Consider the following 24,060-nt stretch of genomic DNA (forward strand, 5'->3'; position numbering starts at 1 on the left):
CGCTCAGCAGTCTGGTTTGCTTGGTTTTGTGAAGTGCACGTACACGATCATTTTTTAACAAGAGGGGGTTTTTTGTGTGTGTGTTGCCAGCCGCAGGGACAGATGGGATGTGGGAGTATTGTATTTAAAAGGTTTTGCAAAAAAACCCCCAAGTTTTCCTCTTTTTATGCCATTTGTCCTGCAGGAATGGGCAGAGAGGCCGTGCTGGGGCTGGGGGGGCTGCCTCCTGCTGTGCAGCCCCAGCAGAACCTGCTCCCCTTCCCATCACTCACCCCCCTGACTCCTGCAGGCCCAAAACCTTCATTTCACCCACAAAGGGCTTTTGATTATTCTACCAGCCTGACACAGGAACTGCCACGTGTTTCTTTTCTTCCCCAGGGCCAGGTTACAACTTTCTGCTCACAGCAATGACTGGCAGACAGACAGTTCTGCAGGGCCTTTTTAATACGGTTTTCTCATAAATAAGGTTTGTAGGATAAGATTTAATATTCTTATAATAAAGGAGGGGCAAACAGGAGGGCTCTGTCCCACTCTGCTGTAACCCCCACTGTTGAGGGGTCTTTTCACAAAGCAAGTGTCACCCATGGGGCCACTGCGTCTCTTCATTAACCAAATAAACAGACTTTTAATTAAAAGTTGGCATTAACTGAACCCATGTCAGGTCATGCTCTGGCTTCTTTCCCATCTCCCCAGTGGAAAGATGGAAGGAAATTCACTGCGATGAAAAGTTCCTCGGAATTAAAAGCCTCCAAAGTAAAATTCCTCTGAATTAAAAACTTTATTTGGACAGGCTGGAGAGCTGGGCAAAGAGGAGCCTCGTGAGGTTCGACAAGAGCTAATGCAGAGTCCTGCACCTGGGAGGAACAACAAAATGCACCAGGACAGGCCAGGAGGTGATCTGCTAGAGAGCAGCTCCATGGAGAAGGACCTTGGAGTCCTGGTAGGCAACAAGTTCTCCATGGGACAACAATGTGCCCTTGTGGCCAAGAAGGCCAATGGTATCTTGGGGTGCATTAGGAGGAGTGTCTCCAGCAGGTCAAGGGAGGTTCTCCTGCCCCTCTACTCGGCCCTGGTGAGACCTCACCTGGAGTGTTGTGTCCTGTTCTGGGCTCTCCAGTTCAAGAGGCACAGGGATCTACTGGAGAGAGTCCAAGGGAGGCTACAAGAATGGTGAAGGGACTGGAACACCTGCCTGATGAGGAAAGGCTGAGAGACCTGGGGCTGTTCAGTCTAGAGAGGAGAAGGCTGAGGGGGGATCTTAATGTCTATAAATACATGAGGTCATCAAGAAGGCAGGACAAGCTCTTGTCACTTGTGCCCTGTGATAAGATGAGGAGCAGTGGATTCAAACTGGAGCCCAGGAGAGTCAAACTGAACATGAGGAAGAACTTCTTTGCTGTGAGGGTGACAGAGCCCTGGGACAGGCTGCCCAGAGAGGCTGTGGAGTCTCCTTCTCTGGAGACTTTCCAGACCTGTCTGGATGCCTTTCTGAGGGATCTGCCCTGGGTGGGTTTTTTTGTGGTTTTGGTTTTTTTGGTTTGGTTTTGGTTTTGTCTCTTCCAACCCCTACTATACAGTGATTCTGTGATTCTGTTTCCCAGTAACTTCCTATAAAGTCCTTCATTATTCTTTTATTCCTAACCTTGACAGAGGACAGACTTTTATGTGCCCAGGTGGCCAAGAAGGCCACCACCACCCTGGCCTGCAGCAGGAACGGTGTGACCAGCAGCACCAGGGAGGTGATCCTGCCCCTCTCTTTGCTCAGCCTTGGTGAGGCTACACCTCGAGCACTGGGGGCAGGTTTGGGCACCACAGGATAGGAAGGACATGGAGGTGTTGGAGAAGGGGCAGAGAAAGGCAACCAGGCTGATGAGGGGTCTGGAAAACAGGCCTGATGAGGAGAGGCTGAGGGAGCTGGGGCTGTTCAGCCTGGAGAAGAGGAGGCTGAGGGGAGACCTCATTGCTCTGTACAACTACTTGAGAGGAGGTTGTGGTGAGGTGGGTGTTGGGCTCTTCTCCCTGGTCACCAGCAACAGGACAAGAGGAGATGGGGTCAAGCTGCACCAGGGGAGGTCCAGGCTGGAGTGTTGAGGCCTTGGAACAGGCTGCCCAGGGAGGTGGGGGAGGCACCATCCCTGGAGGTGTTCAGAGCAGGGGTGGATGTGGCGTTTTGGGAGATGGTTTAGCTGTGGGGGTTGCAGGGTGGATGGTTGGACCTGATGATCTCCAGGGTCTCTCCCGCCCCGCAGGACCCGCGATGCGGGGACTCCCGCAGGGGCCCCGCCCCCGCGTCACGTGCGCGGCGGGAGGGGCGGAGTCGCGCGCAGGCTCCGCCCCTCGGCCCCGGCGGCCCCGCCCCCCTGCGCGCTCTGGCGGCGCGGGCGCGGCGGCGTCACGGGGGCGTCACGGCGGCGTCACGGCGGCGTCACGGCGGGCACCAGCGGCGGCAGCGCCAGGTGAGGGCGGGGCGGGCCCGCCGCGGGGCCTCTCCGGGGCCGCGGGGACCCGGCAGCGGGGCGGAAGCGGCGGCCCGGCGGTGTCAGGGCCGGCGGCGGCCCGGGCCCGGAGCCAGGCCGGGCCCTCGGCGCGGTGCGGCGGGCGCGGGCCGCGGGCGGACGGCGCGGCGGGAAGGGGCAGCGGGGCCTGGCGGGGCGCGGGCGGGCCTGGGCCGGGCTGCCCGGGGTGCCGGGGGCTGCCGGGCCCCCCGGGACTCCGCGGCAGGAGCCTGTCAGCGTCCTGCGGGGCCCGCGGCCTGGAGCCCCCGCGGCCTGCAGCCTGCCGGGCCGGGCCGGGCCGGGCCGGGCCAGCCGGGCGGGACTGGCCGCTCGAGCGGCCCCATTTGTCCCGGCAGCCGTTCGCCACCACCCGCTGAACCCGGAGCTCGGCCCGGTGCTGCCGCCCGGGGCTGAGGGGTGGTCGCCGGGTTGCGCAGCGCCCAGGGCAGCGTTTTATGTCCCGGGGGAGGAAAGCGTTCGTGGCCCGGCGTGGGGAGCAGCCCGATGCTGTTAGTCCCCGAAACCTCTGTTCGCCTTGGGACCTTGTTGCTGATTTTTGTTTCTCAGCCCTGACCTCATGCGGGCGTTGACGTCTTTGTAAGATGTCAGCCGGGATGCGTTGACGTTTCTGTGAACCCAAGCTTTTGTTTGAACCCCTGGGTAACTCTCGGAAATAGTCAGAGAAAGGCTGCTCAACTTATTCCTTCTGATTTCTGCGTTTCTCTAAAAATCCTTTGCATTCAGAACGGCTCCGAAATCCCGGGGTTTTCCTTCAGAGTCCTTTGGGGAATGGGAAGCAGAGAGCTGTTCTGTCACTCGCCTCAGTGTTGGTTCTGAAGGCGGGTCCCAGATTGTGGCTTTAGGAGCTTTGTCTCTTCATAAACCTTCAGCTTCAGGACACGCATGTTTGTGCTCAGGGCTGTAACTGGAAACTGCAGTAAAACCTTTCTCATTTGAATTTCATTAGAGGAAAGATGGTGGCTCTTGTTGGCATTTGTCGTTAGTGTGCATTGTAGTCTTTTCTGGCTGGTTCTTTAGCTCGAGCATCTTTCAGTATTTCCCATATGAGAAACCAACCACAGAGAACAAATTTGACATTTTTAGAAAAGGTCGTCAAGTGTAATAACCACAACTTTGGGGTTTAGCAGCTCTTTTCCAGCTCTAGCAAGCATTCCCAGCTTTTCTATGCTGCTTGTGGAGAGAGAAACAAAGGTCTCAGGCACATGTCCAAAATGTCCAGGTCCACCAGCCCCTGGACTAAACACACTACCTACAGCAAGGGATCAAGGTGTTTGCTGGAAATCCACATGCTCTACAAATACTCACTGAGCCATGTGGCTTCCTTGAAAAGTTAGCTGGCTTCACCAGGAAATCTTTCCCAGCAATGCTCTATCCTGACACTCCTGTGAGATAAAATCAGAATGGGGGAAGCTGCACGTGGACCTGATCTTCCACTGAGAAAAGACATTTCTTTGTATTTGAAAGCTACAGCAGGGTTATCTGTTAGGCTTTGGATCTTGGCTGGCACATCTCCCAGCAGTGCTCTCCAGCCCAGAAGCCTGTTCTTCTGTAGGACTTTCAAGGAGGAGTTGCTTATTACAGACTTCCAACTGATGCAGTAATTGTACACTGTTCTAGTAAAAAAAGAGCTGCTTCCTTAAAATAAAAAACAACGGTATGTGTAGAAAGCTGAGAAATCCATGTGCCCTCTCCCCCCCCCCAGTGCATCTATGAACTCAGTGTTTTAATTTTTCAATGGTTAAATATTTGCAAATATGGGGTATGGAGGTAAATTCTGCTGAACAGTCTTTGTTCTGTTTAGGTAGAATACTGTCAAAGACTGTGCTTTTGGAGTAGATGTTTAGTGTTTCAAACTGATAACTAAAATGTTAAATAGATTTGATTTTCTAATACCCTATTTATTGCTTTTGGTTGGCAGCTGGAGTCACAGTCGAGTTAAACAGACACTCTAAATGTAATAATCTGCAGTGGTAACGGGTTTGCTGCTGAAGATAGCAAAGGGTTAATGTGGCTGTAAGTCTGATTTGCAGTAGTGACATAAATCACTAGTGTGCCTGTGAAGGGCAGAAGGTGTGCTGGTGTTACCTGTTTCAAAAGCAAGTGGTTTCTGTTGAGAAATACAAATCCTGTGGCATAGAGAGGATGGGAGTGAGCAGAGCAAAGGTCGTGTGTAGACCACTCAACAGCAAGACTTGGCCATGACAAAGTGTCTTGTATTGCAGAAACTGTCTTCAAGCATAAACTTGTTCCATGATGCTGGGCTAGAGCAGAAGTAGTGGGAGAATATGTAGGGTTGGAGAAGTTAAAGGGCAGAAGTGGAAGGAGAAATCATCTGAGATGACACAGACTTGAGGCAGGGAGGACGCATCATCAAGCTCCAGATGAGATACTTCCTATCTAAGAGACAGTTGACCAGTTCATCCCTGGCTCTCCTGAGGCCACAGTGATTTTGTGGTTTGTCTTGACATGGTTATGAACCCAGCTGTCCCCTCCAGAGCAGATCACTGATGTCCCATGGCAGACAGCTCAGTGTTTCAGCCACGTAGTCAATGTGCTCCTTAGTTTGGATGCGTTGGCAGCTGGAGGTTTGGCTCAAGGTGATGTATGAAATTCAGCTTGTCTGTCCTTCTAACTGATTAGAAGGAAGGAAAAAAGTCTTTTCAGTGATGCTGCTGGCATTGAAAATTCATCTGGACTTTGGATTACATAGGAGGAATAGCCTGGGATTTTTCTCCATTTGGCACTGGGGGTAATTTTCCACCCAGTGTGTTGTCTGCCATGAGTTGATGCTATTAACAGCATCCTGCCTGCTCTCTGAATAGCCCATCAAAAATGGCTATTGCTGTCATTAAAAGTAGAAACAAGAAGTGAATTCTGTCATGTATATGTTGCAGTCTGGGGGCTGTGTCACAGGAAATAACCCTTCCCTGCATATTCAGGGAAAAAGAGAGGCGAGCAACGTGTGTGGCAGCATGGCTGGTTTGGGAGCTGGGCATGGCACTGCACAGCTTGTGGGAACTATCATCTCTTTGGAACTTCCTTCCCCAGCTTGAATGAGTAGTCTTGAATCAGTGCCCTGCACAAGGCTTTGAATGGGATTTGTGTCAGGTGGGAGAAGTACAGGAGATGAATGATGCCTTGTCCAAATTTATTTGTCATCATGAAAGCTGATCATCCGGGATGGGAAGTTGCTTGGACTGTGTTATGTACGTGGGAGCCTGAGCATTTGGTTTTCAGTGTGTGAAAGGAAGTGATCTAGTTCTTCCCACCAAAAAATGCATATTATTAAATTTTCCAAATCCTGTGTATATAATTCTAATGTTAGAATTTTTACTCTTTTAAAACCCAAATGACCTGCCAAGGCTGTGAAGCTGGGACGAGGCTGCGCGTGTCACCGTGGTTTCTGGGCTGTGCTCAAAGAAACTGAGTGAGCTGCTGTGCTCTGCTCTGCACACACCTGCACAGGCACATTCTCACGAGCCTCCCTCCTTGCTGGATGACAGAAGGGAAACATGAGGCATTATTTCTGCCTTGCTTCCTGATAAATATGAAGTTTTGGCGTCTTTTTTTGCCAGCAGCGAGTGGAGAGACAAGAGAGATGAGATCCAGGGCTGAGAGTGGCAGTGTTGATGGGTCTCTTTCACAGAGAAGTTGAGGAGTTGGCTTCTTCAGTCTTGGGACTGGGACTGTAGGAGCTAGACCTCCCAAGGCAAAAACATTACCAGTTGGTTTTGTATTATTATTATTATTATTATTATTATTATTATTATTATTATTATTATTATTATTATTATTATTATTATTATTATTATTATTGCACACATAAGAATAATACTGAGTAAGAAATAGAGCCTTATCTTTTGGTTGCCATGTGAGAAGCTGTTCCTTCTAAGTGCTTTTTTGAGTGCTCTTCCCATCCCTGCAAGGAGGCATTGCTGTCTAGTTCTGTTGCATTCTGATCTTACCAGAAGGTACAAAGTTGACCAGTGATTATGTGGTTCTTAAGAGAAATAGTGACAGTAAATGACATCTTTGAAGCTGATTCTTCCAAAAGTCCAGAGCAGCACAAAATAAGCTGCAGGTTTTTATACAATCAGGAAACTCTCAGAACAGTCTTGATTTTAACAAAACCTATACCTACTTGTGTCATATTCACATCTATTGATATTTTTTGGTCAAGGAAGAGTGTCTCATTATTGAGTGCCTCATACTGAAGGAATTGCTTCTAAGCTGTTTGTTTTAAAATAAATATTTTCTTCATACTTGATAACATTTCAGAATTTAACAAGCTCTAGTGACATTTCCTAGAGCTTTATTACATGTAAGAAGGAAGAATGTTGTAATAAACAAGAGGTGCAGTTCTCAGTCAAACCTTAGTTCAGGACTGGTAATCGCAACAGCACCTTGACTGGTTATTTATGTATGAAGCTCAGTGAGAATTTGATGATAAAGGAGTACCTGTGGGGCATGTCAGCCCAGAAAGGTTCGGTAGCAGTTAAGTTAAAATTTAAATAAAAAGCATGCCACAATACAAACTATTAAGAGATTCCTACTTGGAAAGGAGTTTCTTCATAGCCTTTGGAAGGCGAGATAAAATACAGTTTCTCATCAAGTTACATCTGTTTTTTAACAGCATCTCATTTGACTTGTTTGCTGATTGCATTGATGGATCTTTGGGGAGAGTTGCATAGGGCAGAGCTCTGTCATGGCATTAATGTGTCACTAGCTATGGTGTATTTCTTCCAATTGGAGATGTCCTTAACATGTGAAATTAATAATTCAGCTACATTCAAGAAAATTGTGGATTCTGAGTTAATTGTGGCTTAGGGAGAAGGCTGGAAACCTCCTTGTGTAGGTATCTCAGCTATGAAAAGTGGGAATTTCTATATGGCTACCCTAGCTGCCGTTAAAACTCATTCTGGAGTGATCATCTTGCTTTTTAAAGCAACCCTGATGATCTTGACAGTCAAGTTTTGTTGAAATAAACATTAATGGCTCAGTTGAGACGTGTCTGTTGCAGCTTGGTGTGAGTTGTGAGGTTTCAATAAACTTGATGAAACTTTACCAAACCAGTGTTCCACTAACCCTGCTATCAGCATGCATCAGGATAAGGCCACAGGTGTTATAACAAGCTGTAATTTTCTCCTGTCAGAAACCCTTGGTCTGGGAGTGCAGCAGAACAGTGGGAGCAGTGGGAGTGGATGAGGTCCTGCTTCCCATTGGCTGACTTGTTTTCTTGACATTTGGGGAAGCACAAGCTCTGAACAACCCATTTGCTGTAGCTGGAATGCTTCACAGGGCTGTTCTTACTGATTCCTTGCCTCCAGTCTCTAGGTATTTCCGAAGTATCTGTCAGGTAAAGCTGGAGTTAATGAGGCAATGTCGATGAGTTATTTTCCTTACCCAAATTTGGTACCAAGGGAATGGTGACAGCAGCAGTGAATTGTTCCTCCTTCTATAGCCCAGACTGACCATCCTCAGTTTCTTACAGGGGCTTGCTAGGGCAGCCCAACTTTCTCAGTCCTCTCTTCCCTTCAGCAGCTGAGTGTGTGCAGACCATCTCATACCTTGCCCTCTGGTGAGGGAAGGTCACCCTTCCCCTCAGAAGGGAGAACTGGAGGAACAAAAAGCCCCTTGGTTCCTTGCACCCAGGAGTTCAGATGGTTTTCCCTCCAGTTCAGCACCTTCAGTCCTGTTGTGCTAAGGCAGGGGCAGTCTGCATGGGGCTGACTTCTGTCGGCTTTGAGGCCTTCATGAAAGCAGCTTTTCCTGGGAAAGTCGGGACTGTCCTTTCACATGAACTCTTAGCAGGACTTTGGAGATAACCACTTGGTTTGCTGTGTGACTCAATTTTAGGCTGCCTAAAATAATCCATGGAACAACCTTTATAAAAAGGGTGAAAAAATAGAACTGCTGCAGGATCTGCTGTAGAACGTGGAAGGCTTTTTTAGTTTTGGCTTACACTTAATAAATTATATTAAGGTTTGGAATTGCAGATTTTGGTTTTGCTTGTTGGCTTAATGTCCAGTTATGTGATTTAGGCAGATTTGCATCTAGCTGGATAGAGCAAAGTTACTGCTTATGTTTTAGCCACTCAGGTCTTCTACTTCATACTATACTGCTTCTTGAATACTAATTTAGAAATGCAGGAAGATACCAGAGGTTGAAAAGTGTTAGGTGACTGCTGAAACTGCTACAAAGGCTTTAATGAGAATGGCTGCATTTAATGTAATACTCTTTCCTTACCTTGGAGCTGCTGGGCTGGCAGGAGTGCAAAGGCTGTGACCAAGCACTCAGGCTTGAAAACTGATTTTACTTCCTCATCTGGATAGAAGACAGCAAATTTCTGCTCTGTTTTTCCGAGTCTTCTTCCCTCTTCTGCTTCCCCAGTTTGTTTGTGGGTAGTCCCCTTCACCACTGGTGAGCAGGCTGGCATGTAAGCAGAAAATTTGCTTGAAAACTAGCACTGGGCTGGTAATATACATATTCTTGATTTGACGGGCAGTGTTTTGTTTTCACTGAAGCCATTAGCTTTGCTGCAGCATTTTCATTACCCTAAGAGGTTTGAGTGCAACTTGATGAGACCATGAACAGGAGCAGGTTCTGGGAACGAATTCACCTGGCTTTGTTGGCCACCTGCAATAAAAACATCCATCTGAGGTGGTTTTGTGGGTTTGTGATGTGTTCCTGGAATGTACTTAACCTGAGCCAGTTTAGGTGCCCCGTTAGGAGGAGCTGAAGTGCATCCTACTTGTGCCAATTTCATTTTCTGAAGAATAATTTAATATAGAAGAGTTTATCTTAAGACTTAAATAAAGAGATTTTTCTAGATAAAACTTGCCCTGTTCAGAAGAGTAAAATGTTAGTTCCAGCCAAAGGGATTCAGACCCAAACAAATTCAGATTTTTTGTCTAATTAAATGTTGATTTCTCTAGATCCTCATTTTTTGCTGTTAATATTTTAGTAAGACATGTTTTTTACATGACTATGGAGGGAGTTGGATTTGGTACAAAACTGAGAATTAAAAATCAAGGTATTTGCTTTGTTATAGTGAGTATTTTGATTATTTTGCATCATTGACTGATGAAACATGATGGTTTTCTTTCAGGATTACACTTTTGGAAGTTGCTGTTTAACCATGTTTGCCAGTCGGGAATTACCTGAAGATCTGCTGCATGCCACAAAATACTGAAGTTGTGGAATTCGTTTTGGTAGGTAAAATAAGTATATGATTCATCTGAATACATATTCTTACCCTAACTTTTCAATTGATAGCTCCTTGCCTCTGATGTTTGTGTGTTTGAAAGTCTGAGGTGTCTCCAGAGCTGAATTTTCAGTGTGCCATAGATGGTTGTGGCATTTGCCATCAGGTTTGTAGCTGTTCTCAGACCTTCCCTCCCAAAGAGGACAGTTGACATGTTTTTTGGTGTTACCCCTCTTTATTGCCAAAGTTTAGAGTTCCAAATTACTGGAGCTACCCCAGGCAAAGTTGTTCCAGAGGAAATTTTACTGCATGTTTTAGTTTACTTTTAGGAATTCTTCTGTATTATAACAGTGATTCTTAGCCGTATTTAATCTCTTTGTGTCAGGAAGACACTAGTCTAGAACCTATTTTAAGGTGTGTTTTGTATATTTTTGCCAAAACCAGTTATGTCATTTTAATCTTTGGGTCGTAGAACAGCTGTGTGTATATAGATTTATTCATTGGTCCAATTTAACAAGCTCCAAGATTACTCTGCTAGGCAACAAAGAGCCTGAAACAGTTGTAGGAGCATAATACACTGTTAACATATTTGCAATAAAAAAAATGTTGTGATCAAAGTGGTTCTGGGTTTTCCAGGTGGTATATTTTAGAAGTATACCTGAGTGGGTGCATGTATGTATCTGTTATGTATTAAAAGCAAAGTGTCTTGTCAACAGTATTCTGGCAATGCTGAACCTCCTCCATCCTCATCCTGAAAAACTTTACACACTTTGTCACTGGCACATAAAGGAAAAAAGGAAAGATTCAAGTCTATTATTCGAGACATGCTTTAAAAAATATTTTTCTTTTTTTTTCCTATCAAGTTACTTGAAAACCATTTTTCAATGAGGGCAGAAGCAAGGACGGTTCTGTAGGCTTTGGAAATTATGTTGCTACTGCTCTCAAAGACTTTTTCTCCTCACTCTCAGCTCTGGATTACCCAAGGGACTTGATTGTAGTCTCAGTTCTGGACTGATTTTTCTTTCTCTTCCCTGTTGAAGCTTTAAGTAATGGTCAGTGTGAAGAGGACCCTGCTCAGTGCTAACTTCTGCCATCTGCTAATGAAGGACATCAGTCCATCCTTCTGCCCTCACCCTTTCCAATCCTTTTTGTAATTCGGAAGAGTACTTTCTCAGGCATAGAGCAGGATTTTAGTACTTTTTATTTAGTTGTGCTCCCTGCATATTTGTTTTGAGAGGGTGCATGCTGTGGTGTGACATCAGTAGTGGAAGTGTTTATTTTGAGCAGCCTGTATTGTGTAACCAGCTGGTGAATGAATAGACTGTGTGGCAGGAAACCTCAGAGGAGTTACTGGATAAAGCCTTGGTCTGGTTTACTGGCTTTGTGTAGGGCAATGGTTAGAAAAAAGCAACATGAGATTTCAAGTTCTGTTTAAGAAACAAATTTTCATAACCTTAAGTTTGGATCAGTTGAGTGGATCTTAGGATGAGGATACCAAGAGGCCAGGTTTTTCCTTTCCATTCTTTGTTGGTTGTTTTATGCCCAGAGATCAGCACATCCATCTGGAGGTGCTAGCACCCTGAGCTTGCTGCTTCCCAGGGCTCAGCTGCTTCCCAGCTGATGACAGCTGGCTATTTCAGGTTTTGCTTTAAACCCATTTCTCACTGGGAATGGACAGGATTTTCCACTTATTGCCCAGTCACACAGGGTTTGTTGTGCAGGTTCCTTGTGCCATCAGGTGGTCAGTGAGGGACAGGACATGGCATGACAACCTGTCTTTTGATTCCCTTGGTGTGTGGTGGGATCCAGCTGTCCACCAGCCCCTGTCTAGGCTGAGACATTGCTGCATCCTATGTGAATTCTTCCTCCAGGTGGTCTCCATCTTGCACATTCTAATTGCTCAATTGTTTTCACAGAATTACAGAATCACAGAATTGCTGGAGCTGGAAGGGACCTCTAGAGATCATCTAGTCCAAGTCTCCCACTGAAGTAGGATAACCTAGAGCATTTTACACAGGACTGTATCCAGGCAGGTGTTGAATGTCTCCAGTGATGGAGACTCCACAGCCTCCCTGGGCAGCCTGTTCCAGTGCTCCCTGTGGCTACAGAAGTTTATAAAAATTGCCAGGGTTCTCAGTGTAGGTCTTATTTTGCCTATACTTTCCCAGCTGCCTTTCTTCTGAAATAGCTGTTGTTCTAGCTCTATATATATATATTTAAAGAAAGCCTCAGCCATTAGATTGTAGTTTGCCAGCCTGGAAAAAGAATGTCCATGAACTGTCAATTCTTTATACTGAGTAATTGATTAATTGGCACAATGTTAATCTCTAAATCAGCAGCAATAAATTATATATTTTTAAATCTTGACCTGAAAGTATTAAAACACTTTTAATTGCCCCTGTTGCTGCTGTAAAATGCCTGATTAAACTGCATTCATATCATAATCTTTGTTGCTCCTAAAATGTCCAATTGACAGTCACATCAGTGACTCAGTGCCAAGACAGGAAAGGCATCTTGCTTTTTGCTTTCTCTCAGGATTGCCTGGCATGGGAAAACCTGATGTTTTACCCTGGCAGTACTGGACAGTGGCTTTGAATTTTAATAGCTGTTGCAATGCTATTTATTGTCTGTGTTGAGTCCCAATGTGCTCGCTGTGATACAAACCCAAGACAGAACAATTCTAAGCCCAAAAATTGAAGAAGAACAAGGATAGGTAGGAGAGCACAAACCAATGATGAAACATCACAACAGACACCAGTTCCAGAGCATCAGAACTACTGGCAAGTTTTCATCAGGAGTCAAAGTGAATAGGAGTTGCAAGGAGTGGAGATGTTTAATTTTATTTTATACTTTATCTAACTATTTTCTAGCAATTCAACATTGCAAAGACCCTGGAAGTCAGCTTTACCTTGAACCTTGCACACTTTCCTAGGGAAAGGGATATAGCCCAAATCCCACCATTAAGGTGAAACATAAATCCTGGAGGCCATGGGCAGCTGGGATTAATGAAGAACAGCCTAGTGGTCCCAGGATTAGGATGGCCATGTCCAGGTTTCCTTTGTCTTCTTTTCTCCAGGCTGAACACAGCTCAGGCTGACTGGTGAACCCAATGGTCTTTTACTATCATCATATACAAAGAGGATTTGTAAAATTATACTTTAACTTTGTGAAAAACAGTTTCCTGACAAAGAAGCACAGCAGACCATCAGCCCTGTCTTCTTTGAAGTCAGGGGAACTGGGGATGTTTTCTGCAGACAAAATACAGCTCACCTTTCTTGCTGAGAAATTTGAGTGGCAGCTTCATGTTGTAAAAAACTTTAAAAAATGAAGTAAAAATAATAGAAAACCCAAATCCTGCTGGATTAAGCTGAGGCCCAACTTCGAAGCTTCTGCGAACTAAGTCAGGATAAAAACTCAGCTAACAAAGTCACAATGCTTTCCATCCCAGACCCTTGGATTCTGTTCTGTTTTTCTCCATATGCTGAGTGTACCTGGCAGCTACAGCCTTCAGCAGCCTGGGGCAGACTGTGTGTCCTTCAGTTTGGACACTCCAGTCTTCATGGGCTGTTCCCTGCTACCCCCTTCCCCCATACAATCCTTCAGGTGCCTTTTCATTATTAGTTTATCTGCATACTTATCCCTGCCTATCTTCCTTCAGTTACATAATTTCAATAACTGGACTACACTCAATAAGGCCAACTTCATAAACAGGCATATCGCTTTCCATGCTGCTGTGGCCAGTCCCAGACAGGTTCTTGGGGAGGTGGTGGCCATGTGGTAGCACTGGACTTGCTCTGAGTTTCCAAAAACAGTTGTGTAATTGGATATGTTAAATTGGAAACTCAGGACCAAGAGAGTGTGGGGCAGGAAGGAGGCTGTGTGTGCGTTTTGAAGGGAGGATGATATTCAGAGACCGTTTTGTGCTGCCAGGAGAGCATGAATGCTCAAGTCCATGAAACGTGCAGTGGTTATGCAGATCATGCTCCTCAGGGATGCTCTGTAGCCTGCTAGGAGTTCACCTCCTTTACAGGAGTTGTTGAACTTCCAGAGTTTTTTACCTGGCTGTGTTTAGGCCAAAGGCTTTTCCTGCTCATGTGCAGGAGTGTGGAGTGAATGTACATGGTGATTATGACCATGTCCTGGCTCATGATTTATGGGAGCCAACCCCGTAACCAGGAGATCAGAGTTTGTGAGTCTGATGGATGCAGCTGGGATTCATTTGGTTTGAGATGGCCAGAGTGCTGTGCTCTGTCTGAAGAGGAAGATTTTGCAAATAATTGCTTGCTTCTGTCATCCTTGAGATAAATTATCCCTGAATATAGGAATGAACTAAATTGTGTAGTTTTGAGAGGGAGAGAGGGAAGATGCATGTAGCAGGGATCCTTGAGGGCCATAATGTGAAAAAAACCTCAAACATTCAACGGGAGCTGCAGCTACATATTCTTATCCAGAAAGTAAAATTTAAAGCTCAGTTTGGGGTTGTTTGTTTGTTTGTTTTCCTTAATTCAAGCTTTCCCTACAATCCCGTGATTTTCTGAGTCAAATGAAAAAAAGGCCTGTGTTCCTTCAGGATTAAACAAACTATATTTCATAACATAATTTCAACAAATCCAGTCAGATTTTGGCACATTGAGGCCAGGCTGGTGGCATCTGGTTCTGAACTGTAGCACTTTAGTGAAATCTTTAGAAGAATGGTTTAAGCAGTCTGGGGGTCTTCTGCACTTTCACAGAGAAGATGAATGCTTCAGACACTTAATTCCAAAAAAGATTTGAAATGTTCTTACAGAAGACAATTTATTTCTTTGTTGTCAGGGACTGTCAGAAATATTCTTGTTTCTTGCTGCAGGTGGAACACCCCATCCCCCCCAAGTCCTTGTGCTTTTTCTACACGCAAGAGCCTGTATATTGAACTGAGATCTCTCTCCTTGAAAAACTTACTCAAGATTTTCAGATAAATTATTTTCTCTGTAATTTTCTTCAAAATATATTTCTTCTCTTTCACAGGATGCTTGCCTCATTCAGTGCACACAATGACTGTGCTTGGTTGTTAAAAAGATTATTTGTATGGGACTCCCAGCTCCTTTCTCCCTGAAGTCAGTGTGTAGGTAATGAATGATGTAGGAATGCAGAGGGAGAATGAATTCTCTCCTAGTTGGTGTAAAGCCAGCTTTGGTAAGGAAGTTCCCTGTCCAAGAAATTGTGTGCAAATCAATTAAAACAGCTTTTTCACATATGGATATTAATTGACATTCTCATTTTCTGAGCAGCTGACATGAAACTGAGTAGTTGGACTTCATGGAGGTGCCAAACACTCAGACCTGTAATTTAGATGCAGAGCTGAGCAGCAAAGAGCCTGGGTAAAAAAAAAAAAAAAAAAAAAAGGGAAGTTTGAATTCTCTCTGTGTTCACCTGGTAATGAATTTTAACATTTTGATCTCTATTCCCCATCTTTAAAATGTTCATGGTAATAATATGTAACTTGTGAAAGCACTGTGGAAATAGATTGGTGGCTGTGAAAAATTTTTTCTCACTGTCTGTTGCAAGACTGCAGAAGAGGTTATGAGACAAAATTAACTGAGTTGATTTTGAGAATGAATGTCTGGTGCTGCAGTGTGAAGAGAGGAACTTGGTGGGAAATCGATGATTATTAGTTAATGCCACTTACCCAGCCTGGTGTGATGTAGGGTTGCAGGGGATTTCGGAAAATCACAGTAAGTGATAGACTAGACATAGAGACTGTGGGTGTTTTGTGACTTCTGAGTCCTTGTGTATTTGTGTGTGATATTGTCACTTCAGTGACATAATGTGAGTGTGTGAATAACATAAAGTTCAAGCCAAGTTTGTCTAACACAATTATCTTCTCTATTTAAAAAGGCTGTTTTCTGGCCAGAATCTGCAGCTCCCCTTTGATCTCAGAGTTGTGGTTTTAATTTGTGTTTGAGAACTTGAACCTCTGCCAAAAACCCAATCTGTGTCCTATTTGAGGGGATGTCACCCGAACTAAACGTTTTTGGTGGGTTGTGCTGAGCACCATCAGCTTTGGAGTTATGGGGTCTTGGTAGTCCTGGCTGTCAAATTGATTTGGTTTTGACAGGGGTACTCAGGAGCAGGTCCCTCTCTTGATTTTGGCATCACCTTTGGCTGTTGGTAGAGATGGTTTTAATCTTTTAGCAACACTTGCAAAGTGTTGAGCATGAGAACAGAGGTCTGGAGGAGTTACTGCCATAGGCTTTGTGATGACTTCTGTCAGAGTGGAAAAATGTGTCTCCCAATTAAATAAACATTGGAATTATTCACCAGAGATGTATGGATAACTGTTGTCAGAGGTTGTGCTACTGTAGAGATAACAGCTCAGATTGCTGTCATAATGCCAAGTCAAATGTATTACAAAGACTAGACATTTTATAATGTAAAAGGCATCAGGTGTGTGACTTGATTTACTGAATTCATTCTTCTCCAACCTCCAGGCATGGGGTCAGTTGTGGGTTAGCACAGGGGGGAGCAAATTTCAGGTGGTAATGTGAATGAGCAGCTGAAAACATGTAAATCTTTACAAACTTTTAGAAAGAAGGCACAGTGCACCTGAGATTTCCCTGGATGTTAGTAAAATACTTGTCATATGTTAAGTTTCTCCTGGTAAAAGCATTCTATGCTTTCCTGCAGCTTTGCTGGCAAAGGAGTGCCCAAAATTTCATCTGTAGTTAGTGGGGTTCTGCTGTTGTTCTGTGATTGCTGCTGTGAGTCTTACAATGTCTGGGCGGTCGGGCACTGCAGAATTAGTGCTGGGTGCTCACTGCTCCTGTCTACCTTATGGAGATGAATGTAATTGACTTGTTTTATTTCCCCCCTCTGCCTTCCTTTCTACCCAACTGTTGTTTAGGTCAACTGGAATACTGCTCAAGTCATGTGCAGCAGGATTCTGTCAGGAAACCACTTCTGTTTGTTCTAGTGGACGAGCAGCCTGGATACTGCAATGGCCACAGGGTTCAGAGCTGCACAGTTTGTCTCACAGACCCTAGCACTGGGTCACCTGGTAGGTTTGTCTGTCAATGATCTTGTTTGTCCCTAAAAGCAGTTGCTAATATCTTTACACACTTATTATTACACTTACTATAATTCTTTTTTTTCCTTTCCAAGCATCATCATAATGTCTGACAGGTTCCCATTGTTGGAAACAATGGTTTTGGATGATCTACCTAACGTCAAAGATACATATGCCTCCTTGTACTCCTCAGCTATGGAAGACTTAGCGGTGGATTTTGATTCAGGACTGGAGGAAGATGAACTGAAACAGGAGGCTGCTCCTGAGGATTCCACGATCTTTGTGGCTTTTAAAGGAAATATAGGTGACAGAGACCTTGAGCAGAAACTGGAGATCATACTGGAGAATGTGCCTGGCCTTTTACACATGGGTAACGTACTCGCTTGTCGTTTTTTTTACCTGTCCTTTTTATTTTCGTGGTCAGTGTGCTTGTACAAGTAAGTCGATTGGTTTTGAGTTACTTTGTAATAAGATTTGTTGGGGTTATTTGTAGTGAATTGGGAGCTGTTCCCAGAGACACAGAGTACAGATTTCAGCACTAGTTTTACAGTTTTTCATTAGTGAGTTCATTTATTCCTATTCAGTTCCCATGTTTTACTTGCTTTTTTTCTGTCATTTTTCTCCATTCCACACACATTGCTCTGTCACATGGAAGTGAAATGAGGCTTGTCCACACGGGAGGTTTTTTTCTCTGCCAAAACCATCCAATTTAACCACTGCAGTTCACCTGAGAATAGGTTCACTCTTAAGTAACTGTGTCAGTTCAAGACATTTCTGCCCCTTTGCTGCTACACTGACCTCCCCTACCTGATTCTTATTTTTCTGATGGGGGATGTGGTGTGCTCTGACCTCATATGCCCAGTGAGCTGTGGGGACAGCTATGTAGTTAGTGACAACAGGCTTTTGGGACAGTGACGTCTTTTGGGGACAAAAGCATCTTTTACCAGTGCATCTAGATCTGGAAAAAGACATCTGTCTGCCATCTGAGCATCTTTTCAGAGGGTCTCACCATGATGGCTCACAGCTGCCCAGTTACATTGTCTTGCTTGTTCAAGAATAACCTTTCTTAAGGAAGAGCCCTCCCTTTGGAAGGGTGCAGTGTGGTGGTGGCTTGGGTCAGTGCTGGGATCAGTGATGTGTTCCCTCCCTGCTCCCAGTTTCCCCAGCAGGGCCCCTCATCCCACATAACTGACACCTGATATTGGGGTTATATCATCCTCTTAATTTCTTGCTGTTAGTAGTTTGCTACTGAAGCAGGTGAATCCAGGTGGGTTGCCTGAGGTGTGGTGGCAGGAGCACATAGCCAGGGGAGCCTTGGACATTCTGCCCACAGCAGCCCAGTTCTGACTGGGCATGATGTCATGTAACTGCAGGCTAACACCCACCTCCTTGCCCATTCACTTTCCCTCTTTCTCCTGGTAGTGAACCAAGCTTTTCCTTGTAACTGTAGGTTCCCATCTCAGCATGCTGCTCTGCTTGTGCATGGTCTTTGGAAGTTACACTGGACCATGAGGAATCCCCCTTCCTAGATTAGATTTAAAAATGTTAATTGCATTGCTTTTTCAGTAACGTAAAATACTTCTTCAGAAAAATAACCTGTGACTTCTGAATAACCAGACTGGATTTCTTGGTCACATTTTCTTTCTTTCCATTTTGTTCAGTTGTAGTCAGTTGGGCCTGATGTCAGTTCTTGCAGTACTTGCTGGGGAGATAAAAAAGCTGGGATAAAAGAAAAATACTGTGAAGAAATACCACCGTTTTGAGCTGTATCTTATAAACAATTGGAAGCAGAATCATAAAATCTTCATCAAGGTTGAAAGAGACCTTCGAGATCATCAAGTCCAACCATCCACCCTGCAACCCCCCACAGCTAAACCATCTCATGAAACGCCACGTCCACCCCTGCTCTGAACACCTCCAGGGATGGTGCCTCCACCACCTCCCTGGGCAGCCTGTTCCAAGGCCTCAACACTCCAGCCTGGACCTCCCCTGGTGCAGCTTGACCCCATCTCCTCTTGTCCTGTTGCTGGTGACCAGGGAGAAGAGCCCAACACCCACCTCACCACAACCTCCTCTCAAGTAGTTGTACAGAGCAATGAGGTCTCCCCTCAGCCTCCTCTTCTCCAGGCTGAACAGCCCCAGCTCCCTCAGCCTCTCCTCATCAGAGCTGTTCTCCAGACCCCTCATCAGCCTGGTTGCCTTTCTCTGCCCCTTCTCCAACACCTCCATGTCCTTCCTATCCTGTGGTGCCCAAACCTGCCCCCAGTGCTCGAGGTGCAGCCTCACCAAGGCTGAGCAAAGAGAGGGGCAGGATCACCTCCCTGGTGCTGCTGGTCACACCGTTCCTGCTGCAGGCCAGGGTGGTGGTGGCCTTCTTGGTCACCTGGGCACATTACTGGCTCATGTTCAGCTGCTGTCAGTCAGCACCCCCAGGTCCATCTCTGCTGGGCAGCTCTCCAGCCACTCCTCCTCAAGACTGTAGTTTTGCCTGGGGTTGTTTTGGCCGAAGTGCAGGACCCAACATTTGGCCTTAGGGAAACTCCTGAAGCAAACAGACAGTGACTGGTGCAAAAGGAGATGTGTTCAACTCATGGATTGATTGGGTGGTTTTGGAATGGAAGCATATTCAGTGCAGACTGAACAGTGTATGGAGTTGCCTTGATTATACAGAGGCGTCTGCATGCTGGATTTGTTATCGATGTTCACGGCAGGGTTAATAATTGTGGTTCAGATATCAGCTGAGAAAGCAGAAAGCAAAGTTTTACAATCAGGATCAAATTAATTTGAAAATTATCCATGTGACAAATTACTGAAACTGATTTAGAATCTTGGGTTTAGACTTGGCAGATGGAATGTTTGAAAACCAAGAGATGTGAGTTCTTGTCTAGAAATACTGAAACTGATAATTCAGTTTTAATGTGTATAATACTGGAACGTTAATAACAGCAGATACAGGACTGTTCAGACCTCCACAAATGGAAGTTTTGAAACTGCTTCTGTCATGTTTCTGGCCAAAAATGTGTTTGTAGGTAGAAAGAGGATGAATGTATTAGTACTGTTACTGTAGCAGCAGAGAGGACTTGGTGAATTAGTTAGGGACAAGAGATTCCTAAATAGGAATAAGTTATTAAGTTTTTAAATGGCATGTTCTTCAGAATCAAAAAGTTAACAAATTTTTAGTAAATCTGATAACTGGCTGATAAAAATTTGGGCCAACATTGCCTGTTTTCAAAGAGACTTCCCAAAGACTCTTCCCAAAGCTAGAAACTGGACACTTATAAACCTGTATTAGAAAGATATTTTAAAAAATTATCCTTAAATGCATTTTGTAGTAATAACTTGCTTTGGTATCACTTCAGAGAAATGCATCCAATGTGGCAGCCTGACATTTTTCTAGTTCCTGCTTGTTACTTTTCAAACACTTGATCAATGTGGATACACTCACCTGTAGAACAGGTTTTCAGAAAGCCTGTGACTAAATATTCGGCACGACTTTTAAGATGTGGTTTTTACAGTGGACTGAACACAACTGTTCAGAAAATAATAAATAATACGTTAGAAATGAATGAACTACTGTTAGGACTCTGTTGGCACTGACAAGTGTTTGTCAAGCGTTTTAAGAATTAGGAGTTTTATTTTTTTGTGTATCTGGTTTGCTACCAGATTCACTATATCTGTTTTATCTTTCCAAAGTAGCTTATCCACAGAATATTTCAGTTTTGTGAATAATGCTATGAAGTGGTTGTGTTGCCTGTTATGTTGGTTCTCAAGTGGATAGTTTTTATATAGTTAATTTTTGGAATGTACCCAAGGTGTTTTGGTGGTGTCGGGCACCGTGTGCCTGGGCCGGAGAAGTCTCCTCTACCTGACACCAACCGCTCAAGATTTTCAAAGCCGAATAATTGTTTTGGTTTGGTGTTTTTTTTTTTCTTTTTTTCAGCTGTGCTTTTTTTACCAAGTTATTTCATCGTATTTGTTTGAAAACTGCCTTGGCACTGACTCTATTTTCCTTTCAAGAATCCAGCAAGTTAAAGCTGCAGAAGATCGAGCCTTGGAACAGTGTCCGCGTTACCTTCAACATCCCCCGCGAAGCTGCGGAGCGGCTGCGAGTTCTGGCTCAGAACAATAACCAGCAGCTTCGGGACCTGGGGATTCTCTCTGTTCAAATTGAAGGTATTTTGCACTCAATCTGCTTCCAAAGTTATTAAGCTTCTAATTTAATGATACTCAGTAAGTGATTTTGTGTCCTTTGTTAACGATGCAAAACTTCTAATTTAGTAATTTGGAGAGTGACTTCAGTGAAAAGGTAGCTCAAGACTTGTAGTCTGTCAAGAGTAGGTTTAATGGTAACAATGAGAGCTGAAAATCCTCTGAGCATCAGGAAACCTCCTGAAAAATGTTTTTTGAGTGTTAGCAAAATGTGCCCTATAGGAGTTTTTGCACGGGCAGGTGGCGAGAGGACAAGGGGCAATGGTTGAAAACTTGAAGAGGGGAGATTTAGATTAGATATTAGGAGGAAATTCTTTATTATGAGGGTGGTGAGACACTGGAACAGGTTGCCCAGGGAAGCTGTGGAAGCCCCATCCCTGGCAGTGCTGAAGGGCAGGTTGGATGGGGCTCTAAGCAACCTGGTTTGGGGGGAGGTGTCTCTGCCCATGCAGGGGCTTGGATCTAGATTATCTTTAAGGTCACTTCCAACCCAAACCTATCTATGATTTTTCCCCCCCTAATTGTTTCATATGAGGCTTTCTTCAAAACAAATTATCAGTGGATTTCACAATTAAAATACCCATTCTGGACACTTGTCCAAGAGCACACTCAGGATGAAACCAAGGGCATTTAATGCTTGTCATGATGTTAGTTTTTCTTAAAATTGAAATCCGGAGGAGCAGGGTAGTATGACCCGTAACTGTCCATCTATAGGTAAAGTTTGTCCTTCCTTCCTTGACATCTTTTAGATATCCTGTTGAAAATGGCTATTTTCTGCTTTTCTTTGTATCATTCAGTTCACCCAAACTGCCTTATTTTTAGGGGAAGGTGCTATCAATTTAGCTTTAGCTCAGAACAGAAGCCAGGATGTCCGGATCAATGGGCCCCTGGGAGCAAGCAATGCCCTTCGAATGGAAACTGGCTTCCCCATGCAAGGGGGACAAGGTAAAATCCTCTTGGTTTTATTTGTTTAGCTTGATACACTTTGAAATTTGTTACTAAGCTAGTAATTAATTTTTACTATTGTGTGCAGAATTATAATTGCCATTTTAATTAGTGTGTTCTTGTTTCTGCACTGTCAAACCACATCCCACCTTATGTAAACTAAACACTTGGCTGCATTTTGTCCAACTAACATTGGAATGAATTGGGTAGAGGAGCAGATTGGTTTGGTTTGGGGTTTTTTTTGAGGGTTTGGCAGTTTGGGGGTTGGTTTTGGTGTTTTGGATTGTTGTTTAGTGAAATCACTTTGAAATGTGCACGAATGATCACAGGTTTCTGCTTCGCTGCCTTTCTGAAAATGAGCATAAGACTTCACTCAGTGTGCAGTAATAAACTGGTTTAGATTAAATCCATGATAACTTTGGGGAGGACAGGACACTGTCACCTTGTTAGTCATTTTATTTCCTGATAAACTTTTGAGATCTGATCATAGAAAATTAATTTTTGTGGAGAGGTGTATTTTTATTCAGCTCTACGTTTTAGAGCACTTGTATATGCATAAGTCATTTAATTACAAAAGTTAGATTTTATGAAGTCTTAAAAGAAAACTACTCTGTAATTTATTCTAAGACCTGAATATTAAGGCAAAATAATTAGTATCTTAGTAAATAGAATTAAAGCAATTAAAAAATAAACTGGGAACATTTTTTGTCAGAGGTGATGTAAGATGCATGTGTGACTGTTGCTGGGAAGGAATTGAAAGAACATTTCACCTCTGTAGAAACCTGATTAAACAGTAGTTAACTACTTGTGCCTAACAAGGAGTGTAAAACATGTGAATAAAGGTCTAATTTGAAAGCAGCTGCTCTGATCTTCCCTGTGATCATCAGGAGCTTAATTTCCTGTCTGCAGGTCAACAGGATAAATGTAAATGGTATAAATATAACAACAATATAACCAACAGGTCAACAATATTTTATAAAATAAGAGCCTGTGGAAGTGAAACATTGACATTTTTCTTTCTTACAAACACCTGTTATTTTCTACTACCAGATTTTGCAAAAACTCTGGCAGGTGTATAACTTGGATACAATCTTGTCACCTGGTGAGTTGTGGCAAGGCAGGCTCAAATAATCCCTGAGTTCAGTGGTTCCTTCTAGAGCCTTTTTTAAAAGTTTGGTTTCAACATCACCTTAACTTGTTTGATTTATCTAAGCTTTTAGACAGAGGTACATGTCCTCAGATTGTTTCAGACAAATAATTCTTTACATTTCAATAAATGTTTTGTTGAAAAATTATTTTATGGAAAAAAACCTCAATATTTTTCTCTATGTAAAAACTGCAAGACTCGATAATTTTTATTTCTATTTTTTAAGGTTTAATAAGAATGAGCAATGCTGCAGCTGTCATGATGTCCCAGAGTGGAAATGTGCCCTCCTCTATGGTAGCAGGTGGTGCTAGTGCTGAGCTGCAGCCAAGAACACCTCGGCCTTCCTCACAGCCAGGTGGTAAAAACAGTCACAGTATTGATCTGAAAATGTTCCTCACTTGTTATTCTTCAGCACACAGGCTTGAGCATGCACTCATAAGCGTACACCAGGATTGTCCAGGGCTCCCCCTGCCCTTTCTGGGAGTTACTTTTTCTGTGGAAGAGTCCCCCATTCATCTGGACAAACTTTTCAAGTAATTGGGTTGCCTGATAAGTCACCAGCTTGCTGGCTGTTTTGGTCAAATGCATTCAGCAGCAGCAGTGGTATGTTTGCACGGAGTTGTTGTGACTGAGCTCAGTGTTTAGATAAAGGCTAAGATGAAGGTTGGTTGGATGAGGTAGACATCTCTGGTAGGAATCATGTGTACCAGACGGAGCACAAGTGCTTTTCAGGAGGGGTAAGTGGGCTGGAAGTTTAAGGATTGAGGATCTGGGGGTGTTTGAATGTTTAGGGTTTACTCTTCACAATTCTACCAGTACAAGTTACTTGCATTTTGGAACCACAGAAGAAGATTCCTCAATAAGATGGTGGCAGCACTTCCAACTTCTGTAGATCTCTGCAGTGGTTGCTCTTATTAAAAGCTCTTTTCATAGATGTTTTACATTGTTTGGAATGTTACCTTAATATACTGCCTTAATTGCTCCATTTGCCACTTTT

General features: G+C 44.1%; 1 protein-coding gene across 9 annotated transcripts in view; it reads left to right on the forward strand.

Moving 5' to 3' along the window:
- The first annotated feature begins 2,378 nt into the window (after positions 1–2,378).
- NCOA6 (nuclear receptor coactivator 6) overlaps positions 2,379–24,060 on the forward strand; it is a 48,019-nt gene continuing 26,337 nt past the window's right edge. For 6 of the 9 annotated variants that reach the window (XM_051633452.1, XM_051633453.1, XM_051633449.1 and 3 more), the window contains exons 1-7: positions 8,932–8,952; positions 9,625–9,727; positions 16,601–16,753; positions 16,858–17,132; positions 20,780–20,935; positions 21,794–21,916; positions 23,290–23,418. In XM_051633452.1, the coding sequence (XP_051489412.1) occupies positions 16,868–17,132; positions 20,780–20,935; positions 21,794–21,916; positions 23,290–23,418 (673 nt within the window). In that variant the 5' untranslated portion in view covers positions 8,932–8,952; positions 9,625–9,727; positions 16,601–16,753; positions 16,858–16,867. Of the gene's footprint in view, positions 2,457–6,280; positions 8,953–9,624; positions 9,728–16,600; positions 16,754–16,857; positions 17,133–20,779; positions 20,936–21,793; positions 21,917–23,289; positions 23,419–24,060 lie in introns of those variants that run through there. The other 3 variants (XM_051633450.1, XM_051633451.1, XM_051633458.1) reach the window with 3 other exon arrangements.

This window comes from Apus apus, chromosome 15, assembly GCF_020740795.1.
Source record: "Apus apus isolate bApuApu2 chromosome 15, bApuApu2.pri.cur, whole genome shotgun sequence".
Classification (NCBI taxonomy): Eukaryota; Metazoa; Chordata; class Aves; order Apodiformes; family Apodidae; genus Apus; species Apus apus.